This window comes from Triticum urartu, chromosome 4A (assembly GCF_056163025.1).
Source record: "Triticum urartu cultivar PI428250 chromosome 4A, HENAU_Tu73, whole genome shotgun sequence".
NCBI lineage: Eukaryota > Viridiplantae > Streptophyta > Magnoliopsida > Poales > Poaceae > Triticum > Triticum urartu.
In genome coordinates this window covers 558,554,901-558,582,302 of record NC_141876.1, presented here as the reverse complement: position 1 = coordinate 558,582,302, position 27,402 = coordinate 558,554,901, and the positions used below count along the sequence as shown (strand labels likewise).

The 27,402-nt window shown below is 42.0% G+C and overlaps 1 protein-coding gene across 2 annotated transcripts; it reads left to right on the top strand.

Moving 5' to 3' along the window:
* The first annotated feature begins 2,181 nt into the window (after window positions 1–2,181).
* LOC147976599 (IQ domain-containing protein IQM6-like) lies at window positions 2,182–5,716 on the top strand. Of its 2 annotated transcripts, XM_087518913.1 has the most exons (10): window positions 2,182–2,317; window positions 2,698–3,228; window positions 3,324–3,438; window positions 3,561–3,626; window positions 3,714–3,802; window positions 3,888–3,978; window positions 4,117–4,263; window positions 4,363–4,455; window positions 4,553–4,654; window positions 4,762–5,716. In XM_087518913.1, the coding sequence occupies exons 2-10, from the start codon at window positions 2,792–2,794 to the stop codon at window positions 5,452–5,454; spliced, it is 1,833 nt and encodes a 610-aa protein (XP_087375039.1). In that variant the 5' UTR covers window positions 2,182–2,317; window positions 2,698–2,791; the 3' UTR covers window positions 5,455–5,716. The 2 variants fall into 2 exon arrangements, with proteins under 2 accessions (XP_087375039.1, XP_087375038.1); XM_087518912.1 differs by having other exon boundaries at window positions 3,561–3,802.
* Window positions 5,717–27,402: the final 21,686 nt, after the last annotated feature.

Sequence of the window (27,402 nt, the reverse complement as noted above, 5' to 3'; positions counted from 1 at the left end):
TATCTGTTGGAAATTTCTCCCCACCTGGTGACGATCTACCTCCATTTTGAGATATCTCTTTTGGTGGTGATGGAAGTGGCGTGAACTGTTTTTGTTGATTAATTGGAAGCAAATGGTTGTGACTTTTTTGGACGGGTGATCTATTAATGAATGGTGTATGTGTTTTAGGCTACTAACTGGACAATCCTATGTAGATGACTTTTTGTGAAGTGTAGGTACCGAGTGCAGCTAGATGCCATATTTTGTAAAAGTGGCAATATTGTGTAAGCGCATGTATGTTGTCATGTATAAAGATGGTGGTTGAAATATATAATCTATGTTCTTTTTCGTCTTCAACTTTTTGGAGTGATCATGTACAATTATTATTAATAGTTAGATTTGTGAGAATCCAATATTAATTCTATCATTCAATGCAATATTTATAAATAATGAGGGGTATATGGACTAACGGCTGCGTTTGCTTGGGGACTGGAACTAACCCAAAGGATGCTTACTCCCTAGTGGAACTAACCCAAAACTTACTTTACAAGTCAGCACACTTGCCACCTATCACCTATTTCCGCACAATGAAAATAAAACAATATCTAGGGTACTCTTTGGACACCGAAGAGAAACCGAGCTCCCCCACTAATGGGCCCCTAGGAAAATTTCACTAGGGTATACACTAGGGTAACTCCTTCCCCTAGCATTTTTTGCCCTTTTGCTTAGGGTATCCGGCCCTAGGGCTATCTGCAGATTCTAGTAAGCATTGTGATTAACTCTAAAATCTCATAAAATACTTTTGATAGTGAAGTTGATCATGCATATCTTTGAAATCTATCACCAAGTATTAATTCCAATGCCATTTTGTTCTCTTATAATTGGTATTCTTTCAATTAGTAGAATTGGTAGAGCATTTCCATACCACATTTGCTTTAGGTTCCCTTTATATCTAGGCGATAAACTTTTATTGTGATTCCCCGTGTCCCCGGTTTCCTTCTAGAAGTTCTTATTCTTTAAATGCATTGTTCTTGTCCTATTTTATCCCTAATTAGTATGTGTTGAGGGTAGACATACTTTCTCATTTTGGTACTTGGTGCCATTGTGGAGAAATGTAGAGAGTTAGGTTGACTTGTGGGAAGTTTGCCTTTGTGGGAGTTAGTTATCCGATTGCTTGTACTATCCATAATCTACTTGGGTGAGATAGACCTATGAGTATGAATGAATGTATATGTTATATGCTCAATGGTTTTGCTTGGTGCATATGTAAACTATGTGAATTTCCATGTGTCGACATGAGACTTTGATGTAATATACAAAATGCATGATTTGCGATACTTATGTGAATAATCATAGTTTATACGTTGTTGTTTTTTAAATTTTATCTCTTGATGGATCTTGGAAGCGATATGCATGCATACTTACACTATGTCATTTTTTAGTATCACATGAAATTCAAATGCACATACATAAGCAGAAACTTTGGACCCAATAAGTTTGGAACCAAAATGCACTATGTCTTACATACATTGGAGAAGCATTAATGGATGCTTGGCTCATTCATGAGGAACATGGTGACATCATATGCAAATAGTGGCCAAGCTAGAATGATTCGTTTATCTACTACTTCTTACTAACGCTATCTCGGTAAGGTTCTCGACTCGGATGGTGGATGGAACACGCGCGTGGACGCCATCGAATCATCCAGACACACGAGGCATGTGGTTATGGTTGAGCAAGATCCCAACACGTGTTTGCGTATGTATGTGTGGCCACGTGATCAGAACATATTTTACATGCATTATTTTTTAATTTCAATCATTAAATTCTATGATCAACAGAGCATATATTCAGCACACGTGCACGATTGTGGTAGCTTCATTTTCTATTGTTTAAAATAACAAATGTGGATGCCTCTCAAATATTGTTTTCCTACTCAAATCTCGCTAAGCTCCTCCTTGGATGTCTCTCACTGTACAATTATTGTGGTAGACACTCTCACTGTACAATTATTCTGCTAGACATGTCTTACTATTTTTTAAGGAAACTGGTGTATTTTTAACCACAGCCAATACGCCACGAGGTATCTCCTTTTGTTTTATTTTTACCCACAGAACATTTATGCACCTCAAACCTTCCTTTGTTATTTATAGGCTGAAGCCTGAAACAAACCACCTCCGGGTTTTGGTCATGTGCCCCTTTTCCACGGACATTACCCATTCACCTCTCATTTTCTCCTGCAAATTTTGTTCTTCTTCTAGCATTCTGTGCGCCTTCACACGCCTCTCATCGAGAGATTTAGTTGGGTGGATGGTGCAACAAGTTTGGAGGCAATGAGGTATGGTTGATCATTACTCGATTCTTGCCGTAAAAATCCTTTTCCATGGTATACCTGTTCGCTTGGTTAGAATGTGTTATGCTGGAACCAGGTGCACTTATCAAGAAACGAGCAACGAAATTCTTTTGCGGTTTGCATTTTGTTCCAGATTCTCTGGGGCATCAGCTTATGAAAACATGCTATACATAAATCTTATATACTTGTGATCTTATCATAAGAGGTAAGATGTGAATTCGTTTGCACAAAATCTATGATTGGTGGGCCTTGATAAGATATAGAACAATGGAAGAGAATACATGAAATCTGTTGTTAAGACAATTTTGTTCATTCACAGAAGCCACACACATTTGATGTCCTTTGTTTTCCCTGTATTCACATAGGGTGTCGAGGGACTCGTAAAGAACACAATTGCTACAGAGATCTTAAACAACAGAAGCAAGTCATACAGAGGAAACAATAGACCTGAGGCAAACAATGGGTCTGTCGATCTCATACCCACCGGATGACTACTTGCCAGCAGATGATGACAACTCGGACAGGCCATTTGTCCGGTCCTTAAGCTTTGACAACCTCAGCAGCCTTGAGACCCCTGATTCGCCACCAGAAATGTTCGATGCGGTGAGCTCTAGGGGTCCTGCAAGAGAAGGGTCCTTAAATGCCAGGAGAAAAGAGGGTCCTCCATTACATGTTAATACTACGAAACCCAGGCTGAGTCCTAAACCTGACAAGGAATGTTGTAACCATAAGCACCTTTCGAAATATGGGGCAGATCACCTGCCACCAAATTCTCCGGTGGTAGGGATGGTCAGTCCGCAGCACCAGGCTGCAGCAATAAGGGTGCAGAAGGTATACAAGAGCTTCAGAACAAGACGACAGCTTGCTGACTGCGCTGTTCTTGTCGAACAACGGTGGTATGTTACAATTTCATGTGCTTGTCGTCCATTGTCGTATTTGATACAGTGGCCCTTTGTAACTGGTGTCCTGAAATTTGCGATGCCGAATTCAGGTGGAAGCTTCTCGATTTCGCACTGCTCAAGCAAAGTTCGGTGTCATTCTTCGAGGTAGAGAAGCCAGAGACTGCCCTAACAAGATGGTCACGGGCCAGAATAAAGGCTGCCAAGGTATGTGTCACTTCAAGCTAACCATATTCTGCTGTTCAGATTTTCTTAATGACCATTAGCATATTGTAATACTGCTGAATACTGAATTCATATGGGTGGTGTTCCTTTGTTGTTACTTCAAGGTAGGCAAAGGTTTGTCCAAGGATGAAAAGGCCCAGAAGCTCGCACTTCAGCATTGGCTAGAAGCAGTATGGCTCGGAAACATTCTCTTCAAACACTCTCCTATAATAGCATTGAACACATCAAACTCAAATTCCATAGTGTTTCATGGGCAGATTGACCCCCGGCATCGATACGGTCACAACCTCCACTACTATTATAAAAGCTGGCTTCACTGCGACAGTCAACAACCTTTCTTCTACTGGTACAGTTCATGCTGAACTCTGCATTATCTGTGAACTAGATCAACAAAAACAAGCTCATGATTTCTGAAATTCCGTTTGTGATAGGTTGGATGTAGGTGAAGGAAAAGAGATTAATCTTGAGGACCAATGCCCAAGATGGAAGCTGCTGCACCAATGCATCAGGTATCTTGGCCCTGTAAGTTGCTGCGACCTGTAGAACAATCCAGCTGTAATCTCAAATTAGAAAATGTTAGTACTAGCGATCAAGCAAGGAAACAAAAAAACAGGGCATAAAATGTCACATATCTGAACATGGTGTTGTTTCTCTGTGCAGAAAGAGAGGGAGTTCTATGAGGTAATGATCGAGAATAAGATGATGATGTACAAGCTGAGCCGCAAGATTGTCGACACGTCCGAGGGGCCCAAGGATGCAAAATGGATCTTTGTGTTGAGCACGACGAAAATTCTGTACATAGGCACGGTCAGAGAATAGTGGCAGTTGTCCCCTGTCAGCAGTACTTCACTAGTCTCTGAATCATAAAATTTACCTGTAACTGATGAAATAAGCACATTATTGCAGAAGAGCAAGGGAACATTTCAGCACTCCAGCTTCCTTGCCGGTGGAGCCACATCTGCTGCCGGGAGATTAGTCGTTGCGAACGGAATCCTAAAGGTGCCTGGATCTGCATATTTCTACTATTGCCAGAATTTAGATTTTATGTTTAGAATTCCAAATTCACCTGTCTGATTCAGTTACCCACCGTCTTCAGGCTGTGTGGCCTCATAGCGGGCACTACCGGCCCACAGAGGCGAACTTCCGGGAGTTCATGAAGTATCTCAGGAAGGGGAACGTCGATCTCACCGATGTGAAGGTGAGGAGACCAAATCTGATCCTTTGGCTGCTAAAGAACAGTGGACATTATGTTGGTGTTCTTCTCTGATAGAAGGAACACTTTTTCTGTTGTCGGAATTGGTACAGTTGAGCCCAACAGAAGGCGAGGAGGACGAATGGCTGAGGAGCAGCCTCTCCCAGATGGATCTAACAACGGAGGTCAGCACGCCGGGGAAGCAAGGAGACACCAGGGCCCAACCCCCTCGCGGTGACAAAAAGAAGATCAAACCGGCCGTGCCGGCGGCGCCACCTTCCACCAGCGGCGAGGCAGTCGCCGGCTCGCCGGGGATGAAGCGGTCCTCGTCGGGCACCCGGCTGCAGCGCAAGCGGCCGCCGAGGCTGACGGTGAGCAAGAACCGTCTGGGCAAGGACGCGGCGGAGCCGGACGCCGGCTCGTTCGGCGACCGGCTGGACTTCTGCAAGGCGAACCTGTTCACGGGGCGCGGCGCGGAGGGCGGGGAGGGGGCCGAGGTGCCGGCGGTGCCGCAGGAGATGATCATGCACCGGATCAACTCCAAGATGGCGCACAAGTCGTACCAGCTCGGGCAGCAGCTGTCGCTCCGGTGGACGACCGGCGCCGGCCCGCGGATCGGGTGCGTGCGCGACTACCCGCCGGAGCTGCAGTTCCGGTCGCTGGAGCAGGTTAGCCTGTCCCCGCGCGCCGGCGCCGGCCCGCCCAGGCTCGGGGCGACCCCGCGGCAGAGGAGCCCGTGCACGCCGTCGCCCCTCGGCGCGCCCGTGACTCCCGCGGGGCCGCTGCTCCAGCACGGCGCGGCGTAGAGGAGAGCTGAGCACGGAACGTGGTGGTGGGCTGGCTGGTTTGCCGCTCGTGGCCGCCTGCCACCTCGTGTGTTGGTTGAGAATGGCACTGCGCGCGGCGGCGCGGCACGGCAGGGCAAAAGATTTGGGGGGAACCCCATTGTAGATTTGTACAAGAGGGACGAACACAAATGACAGTCCTCGTTCGCGCGACACCACCGGATGACATTACAGCATCTCCAACGGCCGCACAAAAATTTCATGCCCAATAAAAGTTTTAGCACATCACGATAGCATTTTTAATGCGCCGAAACCAACATTGTTTTAGAAGATGCCAAAAACGCGCACCCAAAAAACAGACAATGCAAATTGTGAAACGCGCACAATCCGAAGCTCAAAATAGCTGCGCGCGATAGTGTTTTTCAGCGCGCCCCCTAAATATTTTAGTGCTACAGCATCTGCTGGAGCTGTTCGACGTAAAAAAAAATGATTTTTTAGTGCGTGGAGCTCTTTTAGGGCGCCTATTGAAGATGCTCTTATACAGTTTAGAAACGGGTCCGTTGTTTCTCAACTCTCAAGTCGTCTGATTAGAACTCCCTCCATAAATATTAGCACAGTTCTTAACTTTATGACAAACTAACGACACTTATGTTAGAACGGAGAGAGTATTTAGTGTCCTCTTCTCTTACATAATTCTCGCTTCACCTTTCGCTCAAGAAGAAAATCGCCCATGTAGTCCTTCAAATGAATCCACTTGCAAGTCCGGCCCTGATGGTTTCTACATGAAATTCTGGGCCCTACTAAAAGTTCCAATCAAAAATCTTTTCCATGTCTTTCATGAACAGTTTTTTGACACTAATAGCCTAAACCGTGCTCTGATTGTTCTTCTCTCAAAGAAGACGGTGCCATCACGCCAGATGTTTTCAGGCCAATATCGCTTATGAACTAAAAATTCCAAAACAAAATATTTTTTATGTCTTCCAAGAACAGTCTCTTGACGCGGAAAGCCTAAACTGCGCTCTGATCGTTCTTCGAAAAAGACACTACTTTTAGGCTAATATCGCTTCAGAACTGCAGAAACGCATAATTTAATGGTTATGCCGGTGATCTCCTAAACTGCAGCCACATATAGATCTAAGAAACCAACGCTAGCCATCAAAACCGACTTACAAAAAAGCTTTCGACTCTGTTAACCAGGAGGCCTTGCTCCAAATCGTAAAAGCTAGAGGTTTCCCATCACTCTGCTGTACATGAATTCTAAACATACTTCAAACATGTTAGACTGCCGCTTTGTTAAACGTGGTGGAGATATGCCTTAGAGGCAATCATGTATGATGATATTTCCTATGTGTTTATGAATAAAGATAGTCCTTGAACATTATCAATGATGTGTATCAGCAAGTACGTGACTTGTTTATGGGACTATGCATTGTATGATGACTGTCCTAAAAGGTCCCTAGTCGAAAGAGCTGTGTGGACGCGCAGCCGACTAGACTACCATATGACACGGTCAATGGCTTGGTCTCACTAGCCATGGAGCATTGGATGCTAATCGGATAATATGGACTCAGAAGGATCTGGTCGGATTCGACGTAGTCGGATCCGAGTTGAGATAAGGTCCGAATCGAACAGACCCAACTATGAGACGCAGCGATATGTCATCTATGAGTCTCTAGTACAACATACGTTCTATGTCCTAAGATCTGAGCTGACGCATGTACTCGGGATGGTGACAAACTTGCTTTGGGCCAACCAAACGCTACTCCGTGACTCGGTAGTTACAAAGGTAGGTTTCGGGCTTGTCCAAACCCATATTGCGAGACATGGTCGAGCAAGATGGGATTTGCCCCTCCGATTAGGAGAGATATACTCTGGGCCCCTCGTGTGATCCGATCAAGATAAGCATGGCCATGCGATTAGGATTATGAGATAATCCAGTTTGTAGTCGACATCACTTGAACGAGAAAGAGGTCGGACTAGCACAAGGATAACAGACTCGTCTTGAGCCCGACAATATATATCGTGTGGCAAAGGGAGCAGATGTGTGATGTACGGGTTCGCCTAACCAGCTTCGTCGGACAATTGAAGTCGGCACGCTTTCCTAAAGGCCGCTACCGACTAGCCGAGTCAGATGTGATCTGACTCGCGACCAAGTGAACGAAAACCTAAGGGGTCGCGCGCTTAAGGGAAGGGACCTGTGAGGCCCGGTCAGACTTCATGAGTCAGAAGTGATCCTACTCGGATTCGAATCCAGGCCAAACAGATTTTGGGCTTTAGGGTCCGTGCGAGGCCCAAGTGTTGAGCCCACGACGGACGCCTATATAAAGTGGGGGTGCCGCACACTCATGTGATTGATCGCTTCGGCGCTGTCACTAGAGTTTGCATGTGTTAAGAATAGCCACCTCCACTCGACTGCCGACTGTGTGATCGGACCTAGCAGTCCGCCGCACGGTGTTCCTCCTGCACGCGCGGATACTGTTAGAGGCGGTGCACTTGCGCCGCTCCGGCGAACTTGTACGTGGGAACTGATGACCGGCTATTCGAGGGAGATCGCACGGGGAGGAGACGATCCATGCGGACGCGCTGCCCCAACTCTTCTTCCGCTGCATGGCACTGCGTGTCTAATGGTAATGATTTGTGATCCATCTCCCATAGCATGTTCTTGGTTGTTCTGCGCGTAGGAAAATTTTAATTTGCAGTCGATGCACCCTAACTCCGCCTATGTCTTCTAGGCATAGCCGGTCCCAAGCCCGGGTAAAGGAGAAGGGTTGTGATAGGCTTGGCGAGCCAACGTAAAAACTAGCCAGTCCCTTGGGTATGAAACCCATTTGAGCGAGAGTAGTACTAGGATGGGTGATCTCTTGGGAAGTCCTCGTGAAACGGTTTCATATCTAAGGGTTGATAGGCTTGGCGAGCCAACGTAAAAACTAGCCAGTCCTTTGGGTATGAACCCCATTTGGACGAGAGTAGTACTAGGATGGGTGACCTCCTGGGAAGTCCTCGTGAAAGGGTTTTATATCTAGCCTACCCCAACTTGTTTGGGACAAAAGGCTTAGTAAGTAAGTAAGTAAGTCGACGCACCCTATCATAGAACCCAACAAAACGGTTTCCCAGAGAAATGCATTCGATGCAGAAACGGTTTACGCTAAGGTGACCCCTTATCACCCATCATTTCATCATTGTACCTGACATCCTCCAATGAGAGATCATTTAGTCATTCAACAACAACCTCCTCCATCATCCCATCTATGAAATTTATAGAGAAAACTATTTATATCTATAATACCAAACATATATAATATAAAATATAACTCATGATATATCCGGTGATATGCATTTAGTATTCTAAATGTAAATAGTTCTGTTTGTAAACATCATTATAATCTGCATGGTTTGACTATGTTTTTAAATCTATAGGCACAACAATATGTAACGGGAAGTACTACGTTAGTAGTGTCGAAATGTTTCTTCTCACTAATGAGGATCGTTCCCAATTTTAATTTATGAAAACTGATAAATAAAACAACATCCAGAGGGTTCGCTCCCCCAACACATTTACATCCTTCAAGAGCTCGGTACCATAACACTACATGCAACTCATAAAAAAGACACTACATGGACCAAAACTGAAAGAAATTTTACAAGCAACCTCAATCTATGTCCGCACATGAACACGCCGTCGTGTACCCCCGATACTGAGTGTGGTATGCAAGACAACGTCGGAGGAAGGAGACTCACCAAGAAACACGATACACAAGATACGTCGGCGAGATCTTTTAAGGATTTGAAACCCTACATGCGGAACTAGATGTCCCCTAGGGGGGGTGAATAGACGTTTTGAAACGTTTATGGATTTGGCTTATCTTAATGCCAAATTAAACTAAAAGGATAGTTTTCTGAGCCCAAATCCTAAATATGCGGCTTAACTAAGTGCACCGAAAATCTATGCTAAACAAGATATGGACATAATGGAACAAACGCAACCTATATGACAATATATATGGAATTCAAGGATGTAGTTAAGCAATTCAAACTAACATAGGTTATATCAATAGGAGCGAGTATGAATTGTAGAAATAAAAAGGTTCATGAATGAGATAATCACAAGTGAGCCAGGGACGTGAATTTATCCGGTAGTTCACACTTGTGAGAGTGTTATTCTTCGTTGGAGCGGTGCCAAAGCCAAAACTATGGAGCACCACCAAGTGGCTCACCGTATTCTCCCCTTTTGAGTCATCCCCAATGAATGAACCTCAATCATTGTCCATTTTCTTCCCCCTTGTGCTTGCAGGTATTTGTGAGCTTCTTGTCGTTGTTTGGTCGCACCTGTTCTTGGTGTTCTTCTCTGTCGGCCCTCCCACGAGGCAGCTGAGGTTCGCATGCTCTTTCTTTCTTTTTTCTTTCTTTCCTGTGTGATCTCTTATGCACAATCAATGTCTGTTTTCTTTCCCCTTGCAACTGTAGGTATTTGTGAGTTTCTTGATGTCCTTTGGTTGCACCTGTCCTTGGGCTTCCGCTCTTCGCCGTGGGCTATCTCTTTAGCCTGTGTGTCCTTGTCGTTCGTGTTCGTTGTATGAAGGTTTGATCGTTTGATTTTCATGGGTGCTTTGCCTCTTCATACATCTATGCTGTTGGGTCTCTTGTGTTGGTGTATCCATGCGCGTGCTTTTCGTCTATGTGTTCATATTGTAGTGTTTTTACGCTCTATTGTTGATTTATGTGTGCAGGATGTGTTCTGTTGTGTCTTTTCTAACCCATGTTTTGGAGAGCATGGCAATATAGTTTGCCTTGCTAGCCATTTCTGATGTGTGTAATCAGTGGAGAAGTGGGACACCATGTACTCAATGTTGTCTCGGAGTGCGTTGGCAAGGTTTCTCATGTTTTTTATGGAGCCTCCGAGCTTGCTCGTATCGGCGTATGTGGCACAGGGCGTGTACCCTGGTGTGTCATCCTGTGGCTACTCCTATTCTTCCTTCGATGTGAATTCTTCTTCATCTACCTCCTCAGGTTTGGAGTTTTCTTGGTTGAATGCTTCATCCCCTTCATGTGCAATATAATGTGGAATTCCCTCCTCAATAGAGAAGCGATTAGGCATGGGAGCGGGAAACAAGTGCCACACTACACGAATTCGTATACAATGCGAGAAATAATCATTGATGCACTGGGGAGAAGACAAAAATTAACAAGACGAATACCTCCATGCGGGTTCAAGCTGGTAAGGTCCAGGCTATGGATGGTGATACGTCCATTTTGCATCATGTTTTCTTACTGTTATTTATAATGTTTTTGTCCATAATAATGCTTTTTGGAGTAATTCTAATGCCTTTTCTCTCATAATTTTCAAGCAACACACCAAGAGGGAGAATTCCGATAGTTGGAAATCTGGACCTGGAAAAGCTATGTCAGGCCACCTATTCTGCACAACTCCAAATGAGCTGAAACTTCACGGGGATTTTTTATGGATTATTTGAGAAATACTGGAGCCAATAAACACCAGAGGGTGCCACCAGGTGGGCACAACCCACCTGGTCACCCCAGGCCCCCCAGGCGCACCCTGGTGGGTTGTGGCCTCCTCGGCCCACCTCCGGTGCCCATCTTCTGGTATATAAGTGGTTTTGACCTAAAAAATAAGAGGAGGACTTTCAGGACGAAGCGCCGCCGCCTCGAGGAGGAACTTGGGCAGGAGCACTTTTGCCCTCAGGCAGAGCGATTCCGCCGGGGGAACTTCCCTCCCGAAGGGGGAAATCACCGTCATCATCATCACCAATAGCTCTCCCGTCTTGGGGAGGGCAATCTCCATCAACATCTTCAACAGCACCATCTCCTCTCAAACCCTAGTTCATCTCTTGTGTTCAACCTTGTTACCGGAACTGTAGATTGGTATTTGTGGGTGACTAGTAGTGTTGATTACATCTTGTAGTTGATTACTATATGGTTTATTTGATGGAAGATTATATGTTCAGATCCATTATGCTATTTAATACTCCTCTGATCATGAACATGTTTATCATTTGTGAGTAGTTACTTTTGTCCTTGAGGTCAAGGGAGAAATCATGTTGCAAGTAATCATGTGAACTTGATATGTGTTCGATATTTTGATAGTAGGTATGTTGTTATTCCCTTAGTGGTGTCATGTGAACGTCGACTACATGACACTTCACCATATTTGGGCCTAAGGGAGTGCATTGTGGAGTAGCAATTAGATGGTGGGTTGCAAGAGTGACAGAAGCTTAAACCCCATTTTATGCGCTATTTCGTAAGGGACCGATTGGATCCAAAAGTTTAATGCCATGGTTAGAATTTATTATTAATACTTTTCTCGTAGTTGCGGATGCTTGCGGGAGGGTTAATCATAAGTAGGAGGTTTGTTCAAGTAAGAACAACACCTAAGCACCGGTCCACCCACATATCAAATTATCAAAGCAGTGAACGCAAATTAAACCAACATGATAAAAGTGACTAGATGAAATTCCCGTGTACCCTCAAGAATGCTTTGCTTATCATAAGAGACCGTTTTGGCCTGTCCTTTGCCTCAAAAGGATTGGGCTCCCTTGCTGCACTTTTTTCACTATTATTGTTACTTGCTCGTTACAAATTATCTTGCTATCAAACTACTCGCTACTTACAATTTCAGCACTTGCAGACAATACATTACCGGAAACTACTTGTCATTTCCTTCTGCTTCTCGTTGGGTTCAACACTCTTACTTACCGAAAAGAGCTACAATTGATCCCCCATACTTGTGTGTCATCAAGGCTATTTTCTGGCGCCGTGGCCGGGGAGTGAAGCGCCTTTGGTAAGGAAACATTTATATAATGTGCTGAAATTTATTGTCACTTGTTACTATGGAAAACAATCCTTTAAGGAGTTTGTTCGGGGTATCTTCACCTCGTCCGGAACCACAATTAGCAACACCTCAACCTACTACACCTACTGAAAATATTGAATATGAAATTCCTTCGGGTATGATAGAACAACTTCTAGCTAATCCTTATGCAGGAGATGGAACCGAACATCCTGATATGCACTTGATATATGTGGAACAAATTTATGGATTGTTTAAGCTTGCAGGTTTACCCAGGGATGAAGTGATGAAAAAGGTTTTCCCTTTATCTTTGAAGGCAAAAGCATTGGCATGGTATAGGCTATGTGATGATATTGGATCATGGAGTTGGAATCGTTTGAAATTGGAGTTCCACCAAAAAATTTATCCTATGCATCTAGTTCATTGTGATCGGAATTATATATATAATTTTTGGCCTCGTGAAGGAGAAAGTATCGCTCTAGCTTGGGGGAGGCTTAAGTCAATGTTATATTCATGCCCCAATCATGAGCTCTCAAGAGAAATTATTATCCAAAAATTTTGTGCTCGGTTCATTTATGAAGAAGACTATTGAATTCTGGTGGGATCTTTTGGAAAGAATTAAACGCAACTCTGAAGATTGGGAACTCGACGAAGGTAAAGAGTTGGGTATTAAACTTAAGTATGATTGTGTTAAATCTTTTATGGATACCGATGCTTTTCAAAAGTTCAGCACTAAATATGGACTTGACTTTGAGATAGTAGCCTCCTTTTGTGAATCATTTGCTACTCATGTTGAAATCCCTAAGGAGAAATGGTTTAAATATCACCCACCTATTAAAGAAGAAATTAAAGAACCAGTACCAGTTAAAGAAGAAACTATACTTTGTAATGTTGATCCAGTTGTTCCTTCTGCTTATATTGAGAAACCACCTTTCCCTGTTAGGATTAAGGAACATGCTAGAGTTTCAACTGTGGTTAACAAAAGCTATATTAGAACACCTAAACCTGATGAAAAAATTAAAGTTTAACCTAGTATTCTATGGTTAAAGATCTCTTAGAAGAAGATATGGATGGGCATGTTATTTACTTTTGTGAAGAAGCTGCTAGAATTGCTAAACCTGATAAAAGAGATAAACATAGACCTGTTGTTGGCATGCCTGTTATTTCAGTTAAAATAGGATATCACTGTTATGATGGTTTATGTGACATAGGTGCTAGTGTGAGTGCTATTCCTTACACTTTATATGAAGAAATTATGAAAGATATAGCACCTGCTGAGATAGAAGAAATAGATGTTACTATTAAACTTGCCAATAGAGACACCATATCACCAATTGGGATTATTAGAGATGTTGAAGTCTTGTGTGGGAAAATAAAATACCCTATTGATGTTCTTGTTCTTGGTTCCCCACAAGATGACTTTTGTCCCATTATCTTTTGTAGACCTTTCTTGATTACAGTTAATGCTAAGATAGATTGTGAGAAACAAACTGTTGGTGTTAGCTTTGGTGATGAGTCTCATGAGTTTAATTTTTCCAAGTTTAGTAGAAATCATCATGAAAAAGAATTACCTAGTAAGGATGAATTAATTGGTATTACTTCTATTGTTGTTCCACCTACTGATCCTTTAGAACAATATCTGCTAGACCATGAAAATGATTTACATATGCATGAAAGAAATGAAATAGATAAAGTTTTCTTTGAACAATGTCCTCTACTTAAACACAATTTACCTATTGAAACTCTAGGAGGTCCTCCTCCACCTAAAGGTGATCCTGTGTTTGAATTAAAACAATGGCCAGACACTTTGAAATATGCTTATCTTGATGAAAAGAAGATATATCATGTTATTATTAGTGCTAACTTTTAAGAACATGAAGAAGAAAGATTATTGAAAGTTCTAAGGAAGCACCGGGCTGCTATTGGATATACTCTTGATGATTTAAAGGGCATTAGCCGAACTCTATGTCAGCACAAAATTAATATGGAACCTGATGCTAAACCCGTTGTTGATCACCAACGTCGGTTGAATCCAAAAATGAAGGAAGTGGTAAGAACGGAAATCTTAAAACTTCTGGAAGAAGGTATAATCTATCCTATAGCTGATAGTAGATGGATAAGTCCAGTTCATTGTGTCCCTAAGAAAGGAGGTATTACTGTTGTTCCTAATGATAAAAATGAACTTATTCCACAAAGAATTGTTACAGGCTATAGAATGGTAATTGACTACAGAAAATTAAACAAAGCAACTAGAAAAGATCATTACCCTTTACCTTCTATTGATCAAATGCTTGAAAGATTATCTAAGCACACACACTTTTGCTTCCTAGATGGATACTCTGGCTTTTCACAAATACATGTTTCTCAACCTGATCAAGAGTATACTACTTTTACTTGTCCCTTTGGAACTTATGCTTATAGATGTATGCCTTTTGGTTTATGAAATGCACCTACTATCTTTCAAACATGTATGACTACTATATTCTCTGACTTATGTGAAAAGATTGTTGAGGTTTTCATGGATGAATTTTCTGTTTATGGGAAGTCTTTTGATGATTGTTTAAGCAATCTTGAGTGAGTTTTGCAGAGATGTAAACAAACAAATCTTGTCTTGAATTGGGAGAAGTGACACTTTATGGTTAATGAAGGCATTGTCTTGGGTCATAAAATTTCTGAAAGAGGTATGGAAGTGGACCAAGCTAAGGTTGATGCAATTGAGAAAATGCCATGTCCTAAGGACATCAAAGGTATTCGTAGTTTCCTTGGTCATGCTGGTTTCTATAGGAGATTTATCAAAGACTTTTCTAAAATTTCTAGGCCTCTTACTAATATTTTGCAAAAGGCTATTCCTTTTGTTTTTGATGATGATTGTCTTGAAGCCTTTGAAACACTCAAGAAAGCTTTAATATCTGCACCTATTGTTCAACCACCCGATTGGAACTTGCCTTTTGAAACTATGTGTGATGCTAGTGATTATGCTGTTGGTGCTGTTCTAGGACAAAGAGTTGATAAGAAACTTAATGTTATTCATTATGCTAGTAAAACTCTATAAAGTGCTCAAAGAAATTATGCTACTACTGAAAAAGAATTCTTAGCGGTGGTGTGTTGCTTGTGATAAATTTAGACCTTATATTGTTGATTCCAAAGTAACTGTTCACACAAACCATGCTGCTATTAAATATTTTATGGAAAAGAAATATGCTAAACCTAGACTTATTCGTTGGTTTCTCTTGTTACAAGAATTTAATTTACATATCATTGATATAAAAGGAGCTGAGAACCCTGTAGCTGATATTTTGTCTAGGCTTGAAAATGTTCTTGATGACCCACTACCTATTGATGATAGTTTTCCTGATGAGCAGTTAGCTGCAATAAATGTTGCTAATAGTACTCCTTGGTATGCTGACTATGCTAATTACATTGGTGCTAAATATCTACCACCTAGCTTTACATACCAGCAAAAGAAAAAATTCTTCTATGATTTAAGACATTACTTTTGGGATGACCCACATCTTTATAAAGAAGGAGTAGATGGTATTATTAGACGTTGTGTACCTGAGCATGAACAGGGACAAATCCTATGGAAATGTCACTCCGAGGCTTATGGAGGGCATCATGCCGGAGATAGAACCGCTCTCAAGGTATTGCAGTCTGGATTTTATTGGCCTACTCATTTCAAGGATGCCCGTAAGTTTGTCTCTTCTTGTGATGAATGTCAAAGAGTAGGTAATATCGGTAAGCGTCAAGAAATGCCTATGAATTATTCACTTGTTGTTGAACCATTTGATGTTTGGGGATTTGATTACATGGGACCTTTTCCTTCCTCTAATGGGTATACACATATTTTGGTTGCTGTTGATTATGTTACTAAATGGGTAGAAGCTATTCCAACCAGTAGTGTTGATCACAACACCTCCATTAAAATGCTTAAGGAAGTTATTTTCCCAAGGTTTGGAGTCCCTAGATATTTAATGACTGATGGTGGTTCACACTTTATTCATGGTGCTTTCCACAAGACGCTTGCTAAATATGATGTTAACCATAGAATTGTATCGCCGTATCATCCTCGGTCTAGTGGTCAAGTTGAACTTAGCAATAGAGAAATAAAATTAATTTTGCAAAAGACTGTTAATAGGTCCAGGAAGAATTGGTCTAAGAAATTAGATGATGCACTTTGGGCTTATAGATCAGCTTATAAAAATCCTATGTGTATGTCTCCTTATAAAATGGTTTATGGAAAAGCTTGCCATTTGCCTCTTGAGTTAGAACATAAAGCATATCGGGCAGTTAAAGAACTCAACTATTATTTCAAACTTGCTGGTGAAAAGAGGTTATTTGATATAAGCTCCTTAGATGAATGGAGAACCCAAGCTTATGAAAATGCAAAGTTATTCAAAGAGAAAGTTAAAAGATGGCATGACAAAAGAATTCAAAAGCGTGAGTTTAAAGTTGGAGAATATGTTCTTTTGTACAACTCTTGTTCTAGATTTTTTGTAGGAAAGCTCCTCTCGAAATGGGAATGCCCATATGTCATCGAGGAGGTTTACCGGTCTGGAGGCATCAAAATAAATAAATCTGTAGGTACTAACCCGAAGGTTGTCAATGGGCAACGAATAAAGCATTACATCTCATGTATGCCTATTAATGTTGAAAGTAATATTATCCAAATTTGACACCGCAAGAACACATAAAAGAGTCCTTCCGGAACACTCCAGAATTGTGAAAATAAACAGGTACGTGATACGGTAAGTAAACGGACTTCAAAAATTCCGCAAAAATATTTTTTATCAGTTTTGGAATATTTTGAAATTTTGGAAATAAAGAAACTTTCAGGAAGCCTGGCGCGCCCAGGTGTGCCCACCTGGGACACCTTTCGTACTCCGCTTTTCTACCATGTACTTGTCCTCCAAGATAAAAAAATCTATATATACTTCCTGAACCTATTGATCACCGTATCACGGAGAAATCATGTGTTTTATTTTCTTGTTGTTTTCTATCAGATCTGTTGGGCCAGCAATCATGTCTTCTTCTTCCTCCAACCACATTGCTACCTCTTGAGCATGTGTTAGTTTTCCCTTGAAGAGGAAAGGGTGATGCAGCAAAGTAGCGTAAGTATTTCCCTCAGTTTTTGAGAACCAAGGTATCAATCCAGTAGGAGATTACACGCAAGTCCCACGTACCTGCACAAACAAACAAGAACCTCGCAACCAACGTGATAAAGCAGTTGTCAATCCCTTCACGGTCACTTACGAAAGTGAGATCTGATAGAAATAATAAGATAAATATTTCTGGTATTTTTGTTGTATAGATTGGAAAATAAAGATTGGAAAATAAACGGCGATAGAAATAGCAAGTGGATAGGAAAATAATATAATGGAGAATAGACCCGGGGGCCATAGGTTTCACTAGTGGCTTCTCTCAAGATAGCAAATTCTACGGTGGGTGAACAAATTACTTTCGAGCAATTGCTAGAAAAGCGCATAGTTATGAGAATATCTAGGCATGATCATGTATATAGGCATCACGTCCGCGACAAGTAGACCGAAACGATTCTGCATCTACTACTATTACTCCACACATCGACCGCTATCCAGCATGCATCTAGAGTATTAAGTTCATAAGAACAGAGTAATGCATTAGGCAAAATGACATGATGTAGAGGGATAAACGCAGGCAATATGATATAAACCCCATCCTTTTATCCTCGATGGAAACAATACAATACGTGCCTTATTGCCCCTGCTGTCACTGGGAAAGGACACCGCAAGATTGAACCCAAAGCTAAGCACTTCTCCCATTGCAAGAAAGATCAATCTAGTAGGCCAAACCAAACTGATAATTCGAAGAGACTTGCAAAGATATTAAGTCATGCATAAAAGATTTCAGAGAAGAATCAAATATTGTTCATAGATAATCTTGATCATAAACCCACAATTCATCGGATCTCAACAAACACACCGCAAAAAGAATTGCATCGAATAGATCTCCAAGAGAATCGAGGAGAACTTTGTATTGAGATCCAAAGAGAGAGAAGAAGCCATCTAGCTAATAACTATGGACCCGAAGGTCTATGGTAAACTAGTCACACATCATCAGAGAGGCTATGGTGTTGATGTAGAAGCCCTCCGTGATCGATTCCCCCTCCGGTAGAGCGCCGGAAAAGGCCCCAAGATGGGATCTCACGGGTAAGCAGGTTGCGGCGGTGGAAATAGGGTTTCGTGGTGCTCCTGGATATGTTTTCGGGGTATATGGATATATATAGGAGGAAGAAGTAGGTCGGTGGAGCTGCGAGGGGCCCACGAGGGTGGGGGCGCGTCTGGCCCCCCTGGGCGCGCCCTCCTGCCTCGTGGCCTCCTTGCTTCTTTCTTGACGTCCACTCCAAGTCACCTGCATCACGTTTGTTCCAAAAATAACTCTCTCGAAGGTTTCATTCCGTTTGGATTCCGTTTGATATTCCTTTTCTGTGAAACACTGAAATAGGCAAAAAAACAGCAATTTGCACTGGGCCTTTGGTTAGTAGGTTAGTCCCAAAAATAATATAAAAGGTATATTAAAGCCCATTAAACATCCAAAACAGATAATATAATAGCATGGAACAATAAAAAATTATAGATACGTTGGAGACGTATCAAGCATCGCCAAGCTTAATTCCTGCTCGTCCTCGAGTAGGTAAATGATAAAAACGGAATTTTTGATGTGGAATGCTACCGAGCATAATTCTCAATGTAATTTTCTTTATTGTGGCATGAATGTTCAGATCTGAAAGATTCGAGACAAAAGTTTAATATTGACATAAAAATAATAATATTTCAAGCATACTAACAAAGCAATCATGTCTTCTCAAAATAACAAGGCCAAAGAAAGTTATCCCTACAAAATCATATAGTCTGGCTATGCTCTATCTTCATCGCATAAAGTATTTAATCATGCACAACCCCGATGACAAGCCAAGCAATTGTTTCATACTTTTGATGTTCTCAAACTTTTTCAATCTTCACGCAATATATGAGCGTGAGCCATAGACATAGCACTATAGGTGGAATAGAGTGGTGGTTGTGGAGAAGACAAAAAGGAGAAGATAGTCTCACATCAACTAGGCGTATCAACAGGCTATGGAGATGCCGATCAATAGATATCAATGTGAGTGAGTAGGGATTGCCATGCAACGGATGCACTAGAGCTATAAGTGTATGAAAGCTCAACAAAAGAAACTAAGTGGGTGTGCATCCAACTTTCTTGCTCACGAAGACCTAGGGCATTTTGAGGAAGCCCATCATTGGAATATACAAGCCAAGTTCTATAATGTAAAATTACCACTAGTATATGAAAGTGACAACATAGGAGACTCTCTATCATGAAGATCATGGTGCTACTTTGAAGCACAAGTGTGGTAAAAGGATAGTAACATTGTCCCTTCTATATTTCTCTCATTTTTTATTAGGGACTTTTCCTCTTTTTTATGGCCTCTTTTTTTCGTCCGGAGTCTCATCCCGACTTGTGGGGGAATCATAGTCTCCATCATCCTTTCGATAAGTAAGAGTGTCGAACCCAACGAGGAGCAGAAGGAAATGATAAGCGGTTTCCAGCAAGGTATTCTCTGCAAGTACTGAAATAAAGTGGTAACCAATAGTTTTGTGATAGGATAATTTGTAACGAGCAACAAGTAACAAAAGTAAATAAAGTGCAACAAGGTGCCCCAATCCTTTTTGTAGCAAAGGACAAGCCTGGACAAACTCTTATATAGAGAAAAGCGCTCCCGAGGACACATGGGAATATCGTCAAGCTAGTTTTCATCACGCTCATATGATTCGCGTTCGGTACTTTGATAATCTGATATGTGGGTGGACCGGTGCTTGGGTACTGTCCTTACTTGGACAAGCATCCCACTTATGATTAACCTCTATTGCAAGCATCTGCAACTACCACAAAAGTATTAAGGTAAACCTAACCATAGAATGAAACATATGGATCCAAATCAGCCCCTTACGAAGCAACACATAAACTAGGGTTTAAGCTTCTGTCACTCTAGCAACCCATCATCTACTTATTACTCCCCAATGCCTTCCTCTAGGCCCAAACAATGGTGAAGTGTCATGTAGTCGACGTTCACATGACACCACTAGAGGAGAGACAACATACATTTCATCAAAATATCGAACGAAGACCAAATTCACATGACTACTAATAGCAAGACTTCTCCCATGTCCTCAGGAACAAACGTAACTACTCACAAATCATATTCATGTTCATAATCTGAGGGGTATTAATATGCATATATGATCTGAACATATGATCTTCCACCAAATAAACCAACTAGCATCAACTACAAGGAGTAATTAACACTACTAGCAACCCACAGGTACCAATCCCGGACTTGGAGACAAGAATTGGATACAAGATATGAACTAGGGTTTTGAGAGGAGATGGTGCTGGTGAAGATGTTGATGGAGATTGCCCTCTCCCGGTGAGAGCAGCGTTGGTGATGACGATGCCGATGATTTCCCCGTCCCGAAGGGAAGTTTCTCCGGCAGAACAGCTCCGCCAAAGCCCTAGATTGGTTCCGCCAAGGTTCCGCCTCGTGGCGGGGGAGTTTCGTCCGAGAAGATGGCTTATCATTTTTTCCCATCGAAAGACTTCATATGGCAGAAGATAGTCATCGGAGGGCCACCAGGGGGCCCATGAGGTACGGGGGCGCGCCCCCCACCCTCGTGGGCAGGGTGTGCCCCCCTTGGTGAACTTCTTGCGCTCAATATTTATTATATATGCTGAAATTGACTTCCATGAAGTTTCAGGACTTTTGGAGCTGTGCAGAATAGGTCTCTAATATTTGCTCCTTTTCCAGCCCAGAATCCCAGCTGCTGGCATTCTCCCTCTTTATGGAAACCTTGTAAAATAAGAGAAAATAGGCATAAGTATTGTGACATAATGTGTAATAACAGCCCATAATGCAATAAATATCAATATAAAAGCATGATGCAAAATGGACGTATCAACTCCCCCAAGCTTAGACCTCGCTTGTCCTCAAGCGAAAGCCGAAATCGAAAAATATGTCCACATGTTTAGAGATAGAGGTGTCGATAAAAATAAAATATGGACATGAGGGCATCATGATCATTCTTAGAACAACAACTTATATAATTCTTGTCATATGATCTCTTATGCTAGAGTAACAATTCAATCACAATTTCAAGTATGAATCATAAACTTCATTGAAAACTAACAAACTATAATCTCAGTCATTGGAGCAATTGCAATTTATCATAACATAGGAAAGAGTCAATATAAGAGCTTTTCAGCAAGTCCACATACTCAACTATCATATAGTCTTTCACAATTGCTAACACTCAAGCAATACTTATGGGTATGGAGTTTTAATCGGACATAGAGAAAGATAGGGGCTTATAGTTTTTCCTCCCAACGTTTTACCTGAAGGGTAATGTAAACAATAATAGTTCATGAAAACTCACATCCAATTAGCCATATATACCAGGATCTTTCCAACATGTTGTGCTAAAAGATAAAATGTAAAAAGGAAGGGTGAAGATCACCATGACTCTTATGTAAGGTAGGAGATAAAAGTAAAAGTGTCGGGAGACTAATCCACGAGCACCTATAGGAACGAAGGAGATGAGAGCAAGGAGGTCACTGTAGACCAGCCTCTGGTCTTCTAACAAGCACTGCCAGCTGACGAGGAGGAGGAAGATATCCTTAAACCTTACCTTAATCATCTTACTCCTGCTGAGATTGAAGCCTTTCTCATCATTGAAATAGTTTGCATACTAAATAAGTATCTCACTCGCGAGAATATTTTGCATCAAGAGCACATCACCCACCTCAGGAGCGTCATCCGTTGATTGGAGAACCTTCTAATCCTTAAAGATAGGATCGCTTCATCACCACCATCATCTTCTTCACCACCAAAGGAGAATTAAGTATTGGGTATGGGCACTCCCCTTGGCTTCCGCCAAGCTTGGGGGAGGGGCCCCGATATCGTATCATCCCACCACCTTTTTGCTTTTACTTATTTTAGTTCAATCCTTTTGCTTTAGATGAATAAAAGTTTAGTTCGATCCTTTTTCTTTGAGAGTTTTCTTAGTGATCTATCCTTGTAATCGTGTGCAAGTTATATAATAAAGTTAGATTGAGTTTTTGCTTTCTTTACTTTCATGTTGCAAATAAAGAAAAGAAATAATAAATAAAGAAAAGAGAAAGAAAATAAATGAAGAAAGGAAATAAATAATGAAAAAAGATTATATACTAATCCTATGGTAGGTGATAGCACCACATAAGGAAAAGTATAAGTAGAAAATTTTATTAGAGATTAACAAACATAGCATTAGTCAATGATGCAACTCATGAAAGAATTAATAAGAGAAGAGAAGATTCACATATAGATATACTATCCTAGAAATCTCTTGTGATTGTGAGCCCTCATCAAAATATTATATGCCAAAATTGTTGACGTTGGACAAGGAAGACAACTTAATGGTTTATGTTTGTTTATATTCACATAGAAGTCATATTGTCATAGATCCTTTAACATGTGATGCTTGCCCCTATCTTTGCTAGCCAAAAATTATGTAATAAGTAGAGATACTACTTGTGCATCCAAAAACCCTTAAACCCAAATCTTTTTCAAGTGTCCACCATAACTACCTAGGGATTGAGCAAGATCCCTCAAGTAAGTTGTCATCAGTGCAAAAAGGTAATAAAAATTGCTTCTAAAAGTGTGTGATCATTTAGGGGAAGAGAAAATTGAGCGTTGTACAAACTTGGATGACAAAGAATAAAAGCGACAGACTGTATAATAAAGGTTGTCATCTTAAGGGGCAATACAACGTGACGTTCTCTTGCACTAAGGGATTGAGCATACAAACAAATAAGCACATGGCAACCTCTGCTTCCCTCTGCGAAGGGCCTATCTTTTACTTTTATGCAAAGAGTCAAAGTTTTTCCCTCTATTCCTTTTATTTTTCTCTTTTGGCAAGCATCATATGGTGAGAAAAGATCTAGTCACATATGTCCTGTTGAATATAGATAGCATGAGTTATTATTGTTGACATCACCCTTAAGGTGAGTATGTTGGGAGGCGAAACTATAAGCCCCTATCTTTATATGTGTCCAGTTGAAACATTTTGTTCATGGGTACAAGGTGAGTGTTAGCAATCATAGAAGACTATATGATGGTTGATTATGTGTACTTGCCTAAAGGCTTCGACACGGGACTCTTCCTGAAAAGATGATGAATTGTAGTTGCAAAGTTGACTGAGAACATAGTTTGTTGGTTTCTAATAGAGTTTTTGCTTTATACTTTGATTATGTGATGAACTATTACTTATTCATGAGAAGTATATGCTAAAAGTCCTATGTTTAATTTTGTTGTTGTCATAATAATCAACATGATGCTTCTATGTCCGTATTTTGTTTTTATCGACACCTCTCTCTCAAAGCATGTGGACATGTTTTTCGATTTTGGTTTTCTCTTGAGGACAAGCGAGGTCTAAGCTTGGGGGAGTTGATACGTCCATTTTGCATCATGTTTTCGTAATGTTATTTATAACGTTTTTGTCCATAATAATGCTTTTTGGAGTAATTCTAATGCCTTTTCTCTCTGCAAGGAACACACCAAGAGGGAGAATTCCGGCAGCTGGAAATCTGGACCTAGAAAAGCTACGTCAGGCCACCTATTCTGCACAACTCCAAATGAGCTGAAACTTCATGGGGATTGTTTATGGATTATTTGAGAAATACTGGAGCCAATAAACACCAGAGGGGGGCCACCAGGTGGGCACAACCCACCTGGGCATGCCATGCCCCCCAGGCGCACCCTGGTGGGTTGTGGCCTCCTCGGCCCACCTTCAGTGCACATCTTCTGGTATATAAGTGGTTTTGACCTAGAAAAATAAATAAGAGGAGGACTTTCGGGAGAAAGCGTCGCCGCCTCGAGGCAGAACTTAGGCAGGAGCACTTTTGCCCTCCGGCGGAGCGATTCCGCCGAGAGAACTTCCCTCCCGGAGGGGTAAATTGAAGGAAATATGCCCTAGAGGCAATAATAAAGTTATTATTTATTTCCTTATTCTCATGATAAATGTTTATTATTCATGCTAGAATTGTATTAACCGGAAACGTAATACATGTGTGAATACATAGACAAACAGAGTGTCACTAGTACGCCTCTACTTGACTAGCTCGTTAATCAAAGATGGTTATGTTTCCTAGCCATTGACATGAGCTGTCATTTGACTAACGAGATCACATCATTAGGAGAATATTGTGATTTACTTGACCCATTCCGTTAGCTTAGCACTCGATCGTTTAGTATGTTGCTATTGCTTTCTTCATGACTTATAGATGTTCCTATGGCTATGAGATTATGCAACTCGCGTTTACCGGAGGAACACTTTGTGTGCTACCAAACGTCACAACGTAACTAGGTGATTATAAAGGTGCTCTACATGTGTCTCCGAAGGTACTTGTTGGGTTGGCGTATTTTGAGATTACGATTTGTCACTCCGATTGTCGAAGAGGTATCTCTGGGCCCTCTCGGTAATACACATCACTTAAGCCTTGCAAGCATTGCAACTAATGAGTTAGTTGCGGGATAATGTATTACATAACGAGTAAAGAGACTTGCCGGTAACGAGATTGAACTAGGTATTGAGATACCGACGATCGAATCTCGGGCAAGTAATATACCGATGACAAAAGGAACAACGTAAGTTGTTATGCGGTCTGACCGATAAAGATCTCCGTAGAATATGTGGGAGCCAATATGAGCATCCAGGTTCCGCTATTGGATATTGACCGGAGACGTGTCTCGTTCATGTCTACATAGTTCTCAAACCCGTAGGGTCCGCACGCTTAACGTTTCGATGAAAGTTATATTATGAGTTTATATGTTTTGATGTACCGAAGGTTGTTTGGAGTCCCGGATATGATCACGGACATGACGAGGAGTCTCGAAATGGTCGAGACATGAATATTGATATATTGGAAGCCTATATTTGGATATCGGAAGTGTTCCGGGTGAAATCGGGATTTTATCGGAGTACCGGAGGGGTTACCGGAACCCCCCGGGGGTTAATGGGCCATAGTGTGCCTTAGTGGAGAAGAGGAGAGGCGGCCAGGGCAAGGGTCGCGCGCCCCTCCCCCCTAGTCTGAATAGGACAAGGAGAGGGGCGGCGCCCCCCCTTTCCTTCTTCTCCTCCACCTCTTTCCCCTCTTCTCCTAATCCAACAAGGAAAAGGGAGGGAGTCCTACTCCCGGTAGGATTAGGACTCCTCCTGGCGCGCCCCTCCTGGCCGGCCGCACCTCCCCTCTTACTCCTTTAAATACGGGGGCAGGGGGCACCCTAGAGACACAACAATTGATCGTTTGATCTTTTAGCCGTGTGCGGTGCCCCCCTCCACCATAGTCCAGCTCGATAATACTGTAGCGGTGCTTAGGCGAAGCCCTGCGTCGATAGAACATCATCATCGTCACCACGCCGTCGTACTGACGAAACTCTCCCTCAACACTCGGCTGGATCGGAGTTCGAGGGATGTCATCGGGCTGAACGTGTGCTGAACTCGGAGGTGACGTACGTTCGGTACTTGATCGGTCGAATCGTGAAGACGTACGACTACATCAACCGCGTTGTGCTAACGCTTCTGCTTTCGGTCTACGAGGGTACGTGGGCAATACTCTCCCCTCTCGTTGCTATGCAACACCATGATCTTGCGTGTGCGTAGGAATATTTTCAAATTACTACGTTCCCCAACAGTGGCATCCGAGGCAGGTTTTATGCGTAGATGTCATATGCACGAGTAGAACACAAGTGAGTTGTGGGCGATATAAGTCACACTGCTTACCAGCATGTCATACTTTGGTTCGGCGGTATTGTTGGATGAAGCGGACGGACCGACATTACGCGTACGCTTACGCGAGACTGGTTCTACCGACGTGCTTTGCACACAGGTGGCTGGCAGGTGTCAGTTTCTCCAACTTTAGTTGAACCGAGTGTGGCTACGCCCGGTCCTTGCGAAGTTTAAAACAGCACCAACTTGACAAACTATCATTGTGGTTTTGATGCGTAGGTAAGAACGGTTCTTGCTAAGCCCAGTAGCAGCCACTTAAAACTTGCAACAACAAAGTAGAGGCGTCTAACTTGTTTTTGCAGGGCATGTTGTGATGTGATATGGTCAAGACATGATGTTAAATTTTATTGTATGAGATGATCATGTTTTGTAACCAAGTTATTGGCAACTGGCAGGAGCCATATGGTTGTCGCTTTATTGTATGCAATGCAATCGCCCTGCAATGCTTTACTTTATCACTAAGCGGTAGCGATAGTAGTAGAAGCATAAGATTGGCGAGACGACAACGATGCTACGATGGAGATCAAGGTGTCGCGCTGGTGACGATGGTGATCATGAAGGTGCTTCGGAGATGGAGATCACAAGCACAAGATGATGATGGCCGTATCATATCACTTATATTGATTGCATGTGATGTTTATCTTTTATGCATCTTATCTTGCTTTGATTGACGGTAGCATTATAAGATGATCTCTCACTAAATTTCAAGATAAAAGTGTTCTCCCTGAGTATGCACCGTTGCCAAAGTTCGTCATGCCCAGACACCACGTGATGATTAGGTGTGATAAGCTCTGCGTCCATCTACAATGGGTGCAAGCCAGTTTTGCACACGCAGAATACTCAGATTAAACTTGACGAGCCTAGTATATGCAGATATGGCCTCGGAACACTAAGACCGAAAGGTCGAGCGTGAATCATATAGTAGATATGATCAACATAGTGATGTTCACCATTGAAAACTACTCCATTTGACGTGATGATCGGTTATGGTTTAGTTGATTTGGATCACGTGATCACTTAGAGGATTAGAGGGATGTCTATCTAAGTGGGAGTTCTTAAGTAATATGATTAATTGAACTTAAATTTATCATGAACTTAGTACCTGATAGTATCTTGCTTGTCTATGTTGATTGTAGATAGATGGCCCGTGCTTTTGTTCCGTTGAATTTTAATGCGTTCCTTGAGAAAGCAAAGTTGAAAGATGATGGTAGCAATTACACGGACTGGGTCCGCAACTTGAGGATTATCCTCATTGCTGCACAAAAACTTACGTCCTGGAAGCACCGCTAGGTGTACCACCTGCGCCAG